General features: G+C 46.5%; 1 protein-coding gene across 1 annotated transcript in view; it reads left to right on the top strand.

Moving 5' to 3' along the window:
- RPS6KC1 (ribosomal protein S6 kinase C1) overlaps positions 1-15,003 on the top strand; it is a 204,936-nt gene that overhangs the window by 11,371 nt on the left and 178,562 nt on the right. The window contains exon 3 of the mRNA XM_075339143.1: positions 7,728-7,848. Within this exon, the coding sequence (XP_075195258.1) occupies positions 7,728-7,848 (121 nt within the window). The remainder of the gene's footprint in view (positions 1-7,727; positions 7,849-15,003) is intronic.

Raw genomic sequence — 15,003 nt, 5'->3', positions numbered from 1 at the left:
CCAGATGCGAAAGATTGACTACAGGAACACTGACACTCGGTCAGACTTGATCCGGAAATTAGTCTGTTGGGATGCCCAGAATGATGCAGAGGATGATGAGGACACTGCCGTTGTGGTATCAGAGGAGGTAAACCCTGTATCTCATCCTAGATCCAGTGACAGTCTGGAAACAAACCAAACCCAAGCAGACCGAGTCAAGGAATTGTTTACTGCATTGGGGCCTGAAGCTTCAAGGGAAGAGAGGGCTGGTGTTCTGCAATTTGTGTTTGGATTTCCAATTTCCTCACCATCAGCACCTACCTCTAGGATAGACCACCACCAAGGAAGTCATCTTCGCTACAGGGATGTGCCAGTGTTTAATGATTCCAGCACTGAGATAGATGAACACTTGCAAAACTTTGAGATGCTAATGCGTATGCACCAGGTGCCCACAGATGAGTGGTCCAAATACCTGTGGACAAGCTTGCCGGTCCGGGCCCAGGAGGCTGTCCGATCACTTGGGCCTCAGGACTGCTTGGACTACGGAATTATTAAGGACACTTTGTTGGCCCTTTTTACCATAACACCCGAGAGACATCGCACTAAGTTCCGGACTATGTCTCGCCAGGGTGTCTCGTACGTCGAATTTGGCAGTCAACTCCGACGACACTGTAATCGCTGGCTCGATGGACGGGCTGCCCACTCCGCTGCTGCCCTCTGTGATGTGATAGTGCTTGAACAGCTGCTGGTGCAGATGGACCCGGAAATCCGAGAATGGGTAGCTGACAGGAAGCCCGACACCCCAGAGCAAGCAGCGCGATTGGCTGACGAATTTACAGCCAACCGACCCAGCTGGAGGCCCAATAGGTCCCTCAACCATGGATCCACAGAAGCCCCAACAAGACAAAGGTTTACCAACAGGTTGGGTGACTTGTCTAACCCACGGCGCTGTTATACGTGTGGGCGCCTTGGGCACATGGCCAAAGAGTGTCTACAAAACCGGGACCCCATGCCTGGAGCCCGTCTACCAGTCAACATATGCCGAGATGAAGCAACGAGACCTGAGGAATGCTACTCCCGAGAAACACCAATAGCTGAGGAAGTGGTTTATCCAGTCCACACCCTACGGCAGGCCGGACACCGTACACCAGCTAACCTCCATCCCCACATCCAGACGGTCAAGGTCGGTGATATACAGGCTCAGGGACTTCGAGACTCGGGATCTTCCATCACCCTGGTCAGCCCAGATATTGTTCCCACAGAACATCATTTACCTGGCCGCCAAGTGACCATCATCCTTGCTGGGGGCCAGCGCTCGAACATCCCTCTGGCACGAGTGCAGTTGGACTGGGGAACTGACCAAGGAGAGGTTGAAGTGGGGCTCATGGACTGCCTCCCCACCCCTGTAATTTTGGGAAATGACCTAGGACAAGGACTATCCAGCCAGTTTGTCACCGCCATCACCCGCAGCCAAGCCAAACACCATCCTGGTGCAGGTCTTTCTTCCAACTCAATTGTGGAGACACGGGGCTCAGTGGGCGCTCTCGTCCACTAAAACCCGCCGCCTTTAGAAAGACAGCGTGGCTCAGGGCTCATCCCAACTGAACGCCGGCCTCCGTAACCGTGGGCGTAACACTACTCAGACAACACAGGGTGAGGGAACCACAATAATTAGACTTTATTGGATCCCCAAACAATTAACAGCACATAACACATAACCAGCAAAACACACAAATGTAACAGGCAACAGAGTCTCACCCTTCCGCTGGCTCACCAGGGATTAGAATGTCCATGCCTCACAGGTTCCAAGCTGTCTGAGGTCTGCAAAGTCTGTAACAGGTGACTGAACTGTCCCAACCTGCGTGTCCTCCTTAGGTAGTCCTGGTTTGCTGTTACAATCCTGACAGCCGGAGTCGAAATCCCTAGGCTGTGGATATGGTCTCCAACCGGATCCGGAGTCCCTAGATTGAAGCCATAAGATGTCCTGATCCTCCAGTCAGCTCCAAAGAGCTTAGACTGAATCCAACAACCATCAACAACCCCTGGTGGCTTAAAGAAGTCCTTTTTATAGCCACAACCTTCCACTTGGGTACACTGTGTCCTCATCGATTGGTTGGACAAGATTGCTTCTCCCATTGGAGGAATTTCAAGCTGCATGGACAATGTTCATTTAAATGATATGGGTAGAAAGCCTGAGGGTGTACATGTAAACTGGGAGTCACCGTCTAGACAATGGCTACTAAGGTAATTACATTATCAATACACAACTACAATACGTCTAGCTTTCAGTGGCCAACACAAGTACATTGAGTCAACAAGAGTCTTGTAAAAACAATGAGGGACTTCTCCCCCGTCTATAGACAATCTATCATGCTGTCTGGCTGGATTTTAAGAAACTTTAACCCATGTCGTCACAAAGGGATCTTTAGAAAAAGTATTTCCAAAGATCCTTTATGATATGCAAATGAGTGAGAGGACTAGTCACAAGGGTATTAGTTCCTGCACTCATTTTGTCCCCTCTTAGCATGTTAGCACACCCACAGGGGCATGCTTACATGCTAAGGGGGCCAACTAGCCAAGGGAAATAACGCCCTCGGGACTAGTCCCCTCGCTCATTAGCATACGATAAAAGATCTTTATAAATACTTTTTCTATAGTTCTCTTTATCTATGCTAGTGTATACAGGGACAGGGATTAGAGATATGCAGCCAGGACTGCTCGTGGTTCTGGGTACATATTGGACCTGACAGGTTCCCTTTAAAGGGGCTGTCTGAATAAAATGATCACCTATCTGCAGTGTAGGGAATAATGTATGATTGCAGGAGGGTGTGACTGATTTGGAGAATGGGGGTCCCCTGTTAGAGAGCTTGTATGATCACCATAGAGTTCCCTCCTATGGGACTGACTGATTAAGCCATTTCTCCCAGTCCCATTGCAGTAGATGGAGTAGTGGTCAACCATCCGCATTACAGCAGCCTTTACTTGGGAGACTTGGGAACCCATGTTCTTAGGCACATCCAGTGATCACACATTTAAAGCTGCCTTCTGTTAGGCCGTGTGTACACATTACATTTTTTTTAATATTTTTTAATTTTTTTTTTTTTTTATTTTTTGCATATTTTAATCAATCTGCAAGGGAAAGTGCATCCCAGCGAAGTCTATGAGAATCCCGAAGTTCTTCCCAAACAATGCAGATTTTTTTTCCTTGACGATTTTGGTGCAGAAGAAATCTCAATTGTTTCTGCGTTTTTTTTCTTTTCCTATCAAAATGTAAAAAAAAAGCATAAAAAAAAAGCAAAACTGCTCCAAAAACTGTTTTTTACCACAGCATTTTTCCTGCCAAGAGGTGCAGTTTTAGATCTAGAAAATCAATGCAAACTAATCTGCAATGTGGGAACATACCCTTAAAGGGTTGGCCTCATCAAATGAAATGGATACAGTTGCATTGTGCTTGGAAAAACAAACAACTTTTGCAATTTACTTGTTATTAAAAGACATCTTCATTCTCAAAAATGGCGGGATTTTTAATTGTATTGTGTACCGCTCGTTGCTTAGGTTACCGACTACCTCTGCTGCTTTTTGTAAGTGGCCCGTCACTTTGGCACGGAGGGCAGCTCTTGCAAGCTTTTGGCTATAGAGCTTGTAAGCGCTGCCCAACTATAGCGCCCCTGGCCTCCTCTTATGCTGCAGAGGTGTGCATCAAAGCGCACACAGTTAAGATCACCAGTGCCATTCACCCAAGCTGTCAATCTTCAGGAGCGCACCCCCCCCAGCAATTGGGAGGCCATTAGGAGAGTGTGGGGGGGGATGCGCTCCTGAAAATACCGCTTTAAACACGTAGCCTCACAATGCACCATCTCTCGCGTCGCTAGTCAGCGAGCTGATATTGGAGCCATTACCTTCCTGTTTGTCTCAGCATCCGGTCCCAGAGGACGTTTTACTCCCTCGACTCTTCTTCTCCTTTCACATAAACATTATCTGTCTCCACGTGTTAAACCTATTCTGGAAATCCTAATAGATGAAGGGCAGTGAGTCTCCTCTGCGGGGAAGCCGGACATTGGCGGGTTGGATGCGACCACAACTGGAAAACAGGATTTTGGGCCCATTTGACTACAGTAACATCCCCATGTACATTAGGGTAAAATTTAGAGGGATTGCACATGTTAAAATGTCAGCATCAAAACTTTTTGTTTTCAGGGGGAGAAAATCGGCCCCTAGCATTGGATTACGTCAATAACACGTGCACGCTCTGCCAAACCGACCATGCATGGGGGGTTATGAGGAATACCTGTCCGCTGGCCAATATGGACAGGCACCTTTTAAATTTTGAGTTTTCCACATCCTTCCGTTCTCTGCCCTCCCTGTCATTCTACCCACAGACTTTAGCTCCTTCCCATCAGAGGACGTAATTTCACATCCTACGTTTGATGCAGGTGTTTGGAGGGGGCTCAGGAACCGACCCTGAAACAGATCTGGCAGGTGCGAGTTGTGTTCTCATGGCATGTATTGCACAGCCGGTACCTGCCCATTACGGCAGCGACCGGAGCTAGGTCCAGTTGCTACTGTTTAACTATTTAAATGCCGCTGTCAGTCTGTGATAACAGCAATTAAATGGTGCGATTCCAAAGTGCAATCTTTCCAGAGTCCATTAATGTCCCCTGTGACAAGTAACAACTTCATTGCAGATCAGTAATTATTCTTTATAGTGCAATACTGTAGAACAAATGATCAATCGCAGAGCCCCGGGGGGAGTAAACAATAAAGGAAAAATAAGGAAGAAAGTAAAAAAAATAAAAAGTTTGAATTGCCCCCATTTTAAGTTTTTTTTTCTTTTTTTATTTTTTCCCTTCTCTCTTCTTCCTCCCCCCCTTCTCTCTTCTTCCTCCCCCCTTCTCTCTTCTTCCTTCCCCCCCCCTTCTCTCTTCTTCCTTCCCCCCCTTCTCTCTTCTTCCTTCCCCCCCTTCTCTCTTCTTCCTTCCCCCCTTCTCTCTTCTTACTTCCCCCCCTTCTCTCTTCTTACTCCCCCCCTTCTCTCTTCTTACTTCCCCCCTTCTCTCTTCTTACTTCCCCCCTTCTCTCTTCTTCCTTCCCCCTTCTCTCTTCTTCCTCCCCCCCCTTTCTCTCTCTTCTTCCTTCCCCCCCTTTCTCTCTCTCTCTTCTTCCTTCCCCCCCTTCTCTCTCTTCCTCTTCTTCCTTCCCCCCTTCTCTCTTCTTCCTTCCCCCCTTCTCTCTTCTTCCTTCCCCCCCTTTCTCTCTCTTCTTCCTTCCCCCCCCCTTTCTCTCTCTTCCCCCCCCCTTTCTCTCTCCCCCCCCCCCCTTTCTCTCTCTTCCCCCCCCTTTCTCTCTCTTCTTCCTTCCCCCCCTTTCTCTCTCTTCTTCCTTCCCCCCCGTCTCTCTCTTCTTCCTTCCCCCCCGTCTCTCTCTTCTTCTTCCTCCCCCCCCCTGTCTCTCTCTTCTTCCTTCCCCCCCTGTCTCTCTCTTCTTCCTTCCCCCCCTGTCTCTCTCTTCTTCCTTCCCCCCCCTGTCTCTCTCTTCTTCCTCCCCCCCTGTCTCTCTCTTCTTCCTCCCCCCCCCTGTCTCTCTCTTCTTCCTTCCCCCCCTTTCTCTCTCTTCTTCCTTCCCCCCCTTTCTCTCTCTTCTTCCTTCCCCCCCTTTCTCTCTTCTTCCTTCCCCCCTTCTCTCTCTTCTTCCTTCCCCCCCTTTCTCTCTTCTTCCTTCCCCCCCTTTCTCTCTCTTCTTCCTTCCCCCCCTTTCTCTCTCTTCTTCCTTCCCCCCCTTTCTCTCTTCTTCCTTCCCCCCTTCTCTCTCTTCTTCCTTCCCCCCCTTTCTCTCTTCTTCCTTCCCCCCCTTTCTCTCTCTTCTTCCTTCCCCCCCTTTCTCTCTTCTTCCTTCCCCCCTTCTCTCTCTTCTTCCTTCCCCCCCTTTCTCTCTTCTTCCTTCCCCCCCCCCTGTCTCTCTCTTCTTCCTTCCCCCCCTTTCTCTCTCTTCTTCCTTCCCCCCCTTTCTCTCTTCTTCCTTCCCCCTTCTCTCTCTTCTTCCTTCCCCCCCTTTCTCTCTTCTTCCTTCCCCTTCTCTCTCTTCTTCCTTCCCCCCCTTCTCTCTTCTTCCTTCCCCCCCCCTTTCTCTCTCTCTTCTTCCTTCCCCCCCCCTTCTCTCTTCTTCCTTCCCCCCCCTTTCTCTCTCTTCTTCCTTCCCCCCCCTTTCTCTCTCTTCTTCCTTCCCCCCCCTTTCTCTCTCTTCTTCCTTCCCCCCTTCTCTCTTCTTCCTTCCCCCCCTTTCTCTCTTCTTCCTTCCCCCCTTCTCTCTCTTCTTCCTTCCCCCCCCTTTCTCTCTCTTCTTCCTTCCCCCCCCTTTCTCTCTCTTCTTCCTTCCCCCCTTCTCTCTTCTTCCTTCCCCCCCTTTCTCTCTTCTTCCTTCCCCCCTTCTCTCTCTTCTTCCTTCCCCCCCCTTCTCTCTTCTTCCTCCCCCCCCTGTCTCTCTCTTCTTCCTTCCCCCCCTTTCTCTCTCTCTTCTTCTTCCCCCCCCCTTTCTCTCTCTCTTCTTCCTCCCCCCCCTTTCTCTCTCTCTTCTTCCTTCCCCCCCTTCTCTCTTCTTCCTTCCCCCCCCTTTCTCTCTCTTCTTCCTTCCCCCCCCCTTTCTCTCTCTTCTTCCTTCCCCCCCCTGTCTCTCTCTTCTTCCTTCCCCCCCCTGTCTCTCTCTTCTTCCTTCCCCCCTTCTCTCTTCTTCCTTCCCCCCCCTGTCTCTCTTCTTCCTTCCCCCCTTCTCTCTCTTCTTCCTCCCCCCCCCCCTTCTCTCTCTTCTTCCTTCCCCCCCCTTCTCTCTCTTCTTCCTTCCCCCCCCTTCTCTCTTCTTCCTTCCCCCCCCTTTCTCTCTCTCTTCTTCCTTCCCCCCCCTTCTCTCTTCTTCCTCCCCCCCCTTTCTCTCTCTCTTCTTCTTCCCCCCCCCTTTCTCTCTCTCTTCTTCCTCCCCCCCCCTTTCTCTCTCTCTTCTTCCTCCCCCCCCTTTCTCTCTCTCTTCTTCCTTCCCCCCCTTCTCTCTTCTTCCTTCCCCCCCCTTTCTCTCTCTTCTTCCTTCCCCCCCCTTTCTCTCTCTTCTTCCTTCCCCCCCCTGTCTCTCTCTTCTTCCTTCCCCCCCCTGTCTCTCTCTTCTTCCTTCCCCCCTTCTCTCTTCTTCCTTCCCCCCCCTGTCTCTCTTCTTCCTTCCCCCCTTCTCTCTCTTCTTCCTCCCCCCCCCCCTTCTCTCTCTTCTTCCTCCCCCCCCCTTCTCTCTCTTCTTCCTTCCCCCCCCTTTCTCTCTCTCTTCTTCCTTCCCCCCCCTTCTCTCTTCTTCCTCCCCCCCCTTTCTCTCTCTTCTTCCTTCCCCCCCCCTTTCTCTCTCTTCTTCCTTCCCCCCCCTTTCTCTCTCTTCTTCCTTCCCCCCCCCCCCTTTCTCTCTCTCCTTCCTTCCCCCCCTTTTTTCTTCCCCACCCCCCCTTCTTCTTTTTTCTTCATTTTCCACTGAGTTTTTAGGAAAAACTGTTCTGAAAGGGGAGATTCCCTGTAATTCATTTGATCTGGTTGTTGATAATCCAGCACTAGCCTTGGCACAGGAATCCAGCGCTTTGCTGTGAATGGATGGATGTACCCGGCAGAGACTTTTCCTGTATTTCTGCATCGGGTGGATGTCTTCAGTATGGCAGGTGCAGGCGATAGTTTGGGTGTTGTCCTGATTACGATGTGACGCCCTTCTGTCTTCTCTCTTCTCTCCAGATTGTGACTTGGAAGAGATACAGCGACTTTAAGAAACTCCATCGGGATTTGTTGCAGATACACAAGAATCTCTTCAGACAGACCGAGCTCTTCCCTCCTTTTGCTAAAGCAAAGCTGTTTGGTAAGTGACGGGGATGACGGCAGCGGAGCACGGAGCCTCCTCTCGTGTCAGTACTTGTACTCCATGTGTGACACCCGCCTCACCCTCGTGTTCTCCTCATGCACATCTTTTTTTTTTTTTGTCCACTTTACCTTCATTTTTAACACGTGTTGGGGACATGAGTTTGTGGCACTTACCAGCGTATAAGTATTACACGTTCTCCTCCTCCTCCTTCCTCATAGACTGCACAATTCTCCTGTTCTCACAATGGCCTCTGATGGAGGACCATGTGACCAGACGTGTCCATCAGCCTCCTCTTCCTCCTACACAAGGACTGCACAGTTCACTGTTGTGAATACATTAAAATTTAAATTCCAGTTTTGGGCGCCCTCTTGTGGTCAGTGCTGGTAGTGAAGTTGGCTTACTGAATAGAAACCAGACAGCTGAGGAGGATTGGCAATCTGGGTGTTCTGACTGGGCCTATATAACTGAGTAGTTTCCTCCTGTTCCTTGCCGGTGCTCAATGTATCTCCTGTGTGATAAGAACATTCTGAAACCAGCCCTTTTCTGTGTGTCTATCAGAACTCCTCTCAGATAAGTTGGTCTTTGTACCTCTGCTTATGGTTTCCACTTTCTTGGTATTTTGCCTGTGTGGAGTTTTTGGTGGAGTTGGATCGTTCCCTGCTTGGGAGTATTTGTGTACCTTGCTCCATGTTCTACTATGTATTGTATTTTCTTATATCACTGTAGTCCTTACATGTGGGGGGCTATCTATATCTTTGGGGACTGCTCCGAGGCAGATTAGCTTTTCTCATATTTCTATCTGTAAGAATATTTAGTTCTCCGGCTGTGTCGAGGCGACTAGGTCATCGTAGGCTTGTCTCACGGCTACTTCTAGTTGTGTGTCAGTATTAGGTCTGCAGTCCGTTAAAGTTCCAGCCACTCTGGTTATTTTTTGGGGTTCCGAGTTTTGTCCTTTGTTCTGATCCTCCTCGGTCACTGAATCCTAACCAGACGTGTCCATCAGCCTCCTCTTCCTCCTACACAAGGACTGCACAGTTCTCCTATTCTCACAATGGCCACTGATGGAGGAGCATGGGACCAGACGTGTCTATCAGCCTCTCCTTCTTCCTCCTACATGAGGGGGTGGGCTGCGAGCATCCATGACTTTTATGCCCACTGAAAGGGAACCTGAGAACTTATCCATGCTGCACGAACCACATGCAGCAAGTATCAGACTCCTCTGTATGATCTCAGCCAGGTGCGTTTGACTCTGAAACGCTGCAGACGTTATCACAGGGGGCGACTGTCAGAATCAAACATTTGTAGGGCTGTTCTTTGGCAAAATTTCATTTTTGCTCTTTAAATTTTTCCTATCCTTAACTTTTTTTTTTTTTTTGTTCCCTATCAACATATCCCTATGAGAATGAAAATGCCGCTTTGTTGGTGCATATATCAATATAGATAATGGCATGCACACAGTTAACGTTTTTGGAGGTACAGGGGTGCCAAAACCCCTGACAAGACAGCACTCAGGCTCTGTTCACACTAGAAAAAGGATTTTTCTCAAGACATTTCGAGAGTCTGAAAGATTAGCGCACTTGCGGTAAAAAAAATGCACCAAAAACCGCATGTGTTTTTGGTGCATTTTTCCGCAGGTTGGTCCCTGCGTTAATTTACCATTATCTATGGCAAAAAACGCAGGCACCTGCAGAAAAGAAGTGACATGCGCATTCTTTTTCTCAAGAAATTCTGCAGAAAGAATGTTCTTGAGAAAAAACGTAGTGTGCGCAAATCTATTTTTTTTTTCTTTTTCCATAGGTTTTGGTGGGGAATGTCTGCAGAAAGGTTACAACCATTTTCTCAAGAAATTTCTGCAGCAACAAATGCAAAAAAAAGTGGGTGAAAACGCGGTGTGCGCACAAGGCCTGAAGCGCAGACACGGATCCTCATTTATTGTCTTTTGGTCCCAGCATAGATTTTCTACCATAATACCCCTGCTTCAGTTTTTACAAAGGTTAATACCCTGGAGTGTGTCCACTCACCTGGGATACAACTCCTTAACTAGAAGTCCCAGGAATTTCGAGCTCCATAGGGTTCCAATGGTAGAAATGTTAAATGACCCCTCTCTGGGACTTCTAGTGTTAATTGTGGAGTTCCTCTAGGTCTAATAAATCACATTTATTACACACAATCAACAGAGCGACTGCATAATTAACACCGCACTTGGTTCAAAACGTCAGTTAAGTCGCATGTTGCCTGTTGAAGCTAATTGTGTGTAAAATTAATTTCTTTGGAATATTCTGTTAAATAATTTGCATTCACAAGAGTGTGCTGCAATTTCTGTCATTGGATTATTGATGCATATGGCAAAAGATAATTTTTTGCCATATGCATCCATTTGTAATTGCATGCAATTGTAATTTTACATCATTGCGGCGTTGCAAGAAACTAGTAACTGCAGTGCCACCCCCTGGTGACTTCCTGTTGCTGAATTCTGCAGGGAGGGAGTGAGTGCAGCCCCGGCCTTCTGATGTCACGTTTGAGACGCCTCTAAAACGAAACTTCACATGAAGGACAATAAAAAAAACAAAAACAAAACACATTTAGGGAGAAGTGTAGGGTATTAAAGCAAATTACAAAAGTAGGGTGTAAGGATTGGTACTTAGAAAATATATTTTAGGTCCCGGACCACCAATTTAACAATGAGTTATATTGGCACAAATTAATAAATATACGTGTATATTATCCTAAGACCATATTATGATTTTGACTTGTCTCATATTGATACCCATAAAACAAGTGCAGAGCTCCCTCTGGTGGTCTTATGTGGTAAGTTATCCATTCTGTACAATACTGAAGCGGCAGTGACACTCTTGTCCAAACTTTTTTTTTTCTTTTTATAAAATTAACAATTTTGTGAATCCCCCCCTCCCCCCCCAATTTCAGTAAAGTTGGATTTGCTGCCGAGGGTCTTGTTGGAAATCTGCTCGATACTCGTGTAGACTCCACCACTACCTTTTAAATTTGCGGTATATACCTACTGCTGAGTTGTTTTGTCCTTTGTGCTGTCGAGGTTGCAGTGACGTTCTGTCTTTTGTGATGTGACCTTAACGTTCATTGCTTGGGAATAAATGTAACTTTTCTGCGGACACAGTGTCACGATTGCCGAGTGTAGCAAGCGTGGCGAGGTGCATTCAGACCAATGTGCGTCTGAAGCACAACAAAAACACAAGAAAAAAGGGGCATCGGGGACACAAAAACAGGAAACTAGTGAGAGGGGTAGGTGGGCTCCTCCTAACCTCACCTGCAACTATCTCTTCCCCCTCACCAGTCCCTATACAGTCTCCGCAACTGTCGCCCAACAGGAACCTAGGACCCTTGGAAGACCCTATAGTAGCCCTGACTAGTGAGGGGCAGGTGGGGTTCACTAGACCTCACTGCTGCACTAACAATACACCAGGAAAGAAAAGACAAATGGGGAAAATTTACAAACTAAAGGATATAGCCTGAGCACAGGAACTTGATTAGCAGAACCTTCCTCAAAGGCGGCCAGGACACAACAGACTTTGTATCTTCAGCAGGGAACGCTGGGATACACCACTATTTAAACCTGAATGGTGTGACAACTTAGTAAGTGCAGCTGATCACTCAGCAAGGACCTGCTTAGGAAAAGCTGAAATAACAAAAACCGGCACTTAACCACTGCAGTGCCAAGAGAAACGAAACCCATTTGAAGAGAGCCAGATGAGAAGCTCCAGTCCAAAGGCTGTCACTTGTCTCTACATGCAGGGAGACGATCGTAACACAGTGTTATCACAGCCTTCAGCAAATGCTTCACTGGTGAAGGCCCAAGCTGGATATCTGCATTAATGATCTGGTCTACATAATGTTTCACAAACTTTGCAGAACGGTTTCCAGCAGGATTTTTTTTATTAATGGGTAAATCTACACTAGATCCGAAAACTCTATTAGACCCCAACAAGACCAAACACAAACAAAACATTAATTTGGACTAGATTCCAAAAAAAAAAAAAAAAAATTCATTCCGCTCCTTGGCCACCAAACTTTTTCGAAATGGATGTTTAAAATTAGTTAAACCTCTAAAATCTGCCACTTGTCCCTTAAATTATCATACCACTAAAAGTCATAACCAAACATAACAGTACAATTTATGGAACCCCAGAACAGTCCCCTAAAGTCGATCATATGCCAGAGTAGACTTAAAATATGTAATAACCTAGTACAGGCCGCATGATTTTGCTCCTAATTCCAGATCTGCCACTATACACTGATGAGCAAAAGGGTAACAATGTTTTGAACTTTCCATATCTCACCATTCACTACAGCTTTGAGCATGAGACGACCTTCATTTTATAGACAATCATCTTGGCTATCTCATACTGAAAGTTGACTTGCAGCTATTAAGCAACACCCCAATTTTTTAAGTAAATATATTTCTAAAGGTGCTATTGCTTACAGCAAAGAAGGGCAGCAGTTGTAAACCGCCCAGGCCAAAAGCTAATACTCTAGCAGGATGCAGCTAAGCCCACACTAAGTGGAGGCATCACAGGTGCAGGAGGAGCAAATCACACACACTTCCAAAAAATGGAGGGGGCGATTGCTGGATGATAAAACTGCACACTGATGGCTTGCATAGAGCACTGTTCACACATGCAGATGCACAAACACAAGCCTGTAGCCTATTAGGGGACACCCATACTATTGGATCAGGCGGGCAGCCAAGCCGTACTCTATCTGTACCACCTACCTATCTACCATACAGGGGCAGGACTCTAATATGCAAGGCCTAACAGAAAGGGGCCTGGCTGCATCCTATACAAAAACATATGAGGTTGTTAGTTGGTATTATGGCCAGAATACGGAAGCCTGCAACCCTCGCCATGGGAACCTCATGTTTGTAGGTCCCTACACACACACACACATACATGCATTATATATATATATATATATATATATATATATATATATATATATATATATATATATATATATATATATATATATATACATACATAATCAGTACAGACCAAAAGTTTGGACACACCTTCTCATTCAAAGAGTTTTCTTTATTTTCATGACTCTGAAAATTGTAGATTCACATTGAAGGCATCAAAACTATGAAATACTTAACAAAAAAGTGTGAAACAGTTGAAAATATGTCTTATATTCTAGGTTCTTCAAAGTAGCCCCCTTTTGCTTTGATTACTGCTTTGCACATTCTTGGCATTCTCTTGATGAGCTTCAAGAGGTAGTCACCGGAAATGGTTTTCCAACAGTCTTGAAGGAGTTCCCAGAGATGCTTAGCACTTGTTGGCCCTTTTGCCTTCACTCTGCGGTCCAGCTCACCCCAAACCATCTCGATTGGGTTCAGGTCTGGTGACTGTGGAATCCAGGTGATCTGGCGTAGCACCCCATCACTCTCCTTCTTAGTCATATAGCCCTTACACAGCCAGGAGGTGTGTTTGGGGTCATTGTCCTGTTGAAAAATAAATGATGGTCCAGCTAAACGCAAACCGAATGGAATAGCACACCGCTGCAAGATGCTGTGGTAGCCATGCTGGTTCTGTATGCCTTCAATTTTGAATAAATCCCCAACAGTGTCACCAGCAAAGCACCCCCACACCATCACACCTCCTCCTCCATGCTTCACGGTGGGAGCCAGCCATGTAGAGTCCATCCGTTCACCTTTTCTACAAAGAAACGGTGGTTGGATCCAAAGATCTCAAATTTGGACTCATCAGACCAAAGCACAGATTTCCACTGGTCTAATGTCCATTCCTTGTGTTCTTTAGCCCAAACAAGTCTCTTCTGCTTGTTGCCTGTCCTTAGAAGTGGTTTCCTAGCAGCTATTTTACCATGAAGGCTGCTGCACAAAGTCTCCTCTTAACAGTTGTTCTAGAGATGAGAAGGTGTGTCCAAACTTTTGGTCTGTACTGTGTGTATGCGTGTGTATAATATATATATATATATATATATATATATATATATATTATATATATATATATAATATATATATATATTACTTATTTTAGTATGTATAAAATAGCAACATAAAGAGGAATAAATATCCTCCAAAAATTAAGCAAATACTTACAGCAAAGAAGGGCGGCAGTTGTAAACCACCCAGGCTGTGTGTGATCTGCTCCTCCTGCTTCACTTCGTGGAGGTTTCGCTGCATCCTGTTGGAGTATTAGTTTTTGGCCTGGGCAGTTTACAACTGCTGCCCTTCTTTGCTGTAAGTATTTGCTTAATTTTTGGAGGATATTTATTCCTCTTTATGTTGCTATTTTTATAAAGCTGCTATTGGCATTAATTTCTCACCAGATGTCTATAACAACCCATCCAATCCACACAGGCAAGGAAAGCAAACCACGGAGGTCCGTGAACTAAGTTGTGTATAATAAATAGAAATGACACAGGAAAAAAAACAAATCTATTGAACACATGAAGAGAGGTGTGGAAAGTCATGACACCATCTGAAATCTATCAGCTGTTTGAACTGATGGCCTCTTAATAGGTTTCTCATTGCCAAGATGTGACACAAGAAACATCTTATGATGGGTAAAACCAGTGAGCTGTCTCAAGACCTTCACAACCTTATTGTAGCAAAACATTGATGGCATTGGTTATAGAAGAATTTCTAAACTGCTGAGGGCTCAAGTGAGCTCTGTTGGGGCCATAATCCGGAAGTGGAAAGAACATAATTTCACCATAAACCAGCCACGACCAGGTGGTCCCTGCAAGATTTCAGACAGAGGAGTGAAAAGAATTAATCAGAAGATTTTTCCAAGAGCTAAGAACAACCTGTGGAGAGCTACAGAAAAACCTGGAATCAGCAGATATACTTATTTTAAAGAAAATAATAAGTAATGCACTCGCCCTGTATGGCCTGTATGCACTCTCCTGTATGGCCTGTATGCACGCTCCTGTATGCACGCTCCTGTATGCACGCTCCTGTATGGCCTGTATGCACGCTCCTGTATGGCCTGTATGCACGCTCCTGTATGGCCTGTATGCACGCTCCTGTATGCACGCTCCTGTATGGCCTGTATGCACGCTCCTGTATGGCCTGTATGCACGCTCCTGTATGCACGCTCCTGTATGGCCTGTATGCACGCTCCTGTATGCACGCTCACCACGCAAAACTCCACT

The sequence above is a fragment of the Anomaloglossus baeobatrachus genome, chromosome 3 (genome assembly GCF_048569485.1).
Source record: "Anomaloglossus baeobatrachus isolate aAnoBae1 chromosome 3, aAnoBae1.hap1, whole genome shotgun sequence".
NCBI lineage: Eukaryota > Metazoa > Chordata > Amphibia > Anura > Aromobatidae > Anomaloglossus > Anomaloglossus baeobatrachus.
The sequence above is the reverse complement of the archived record's forward strand: the minus strand, read 5'-3'. Positions and strand labels throughout refer to the sequence as shown.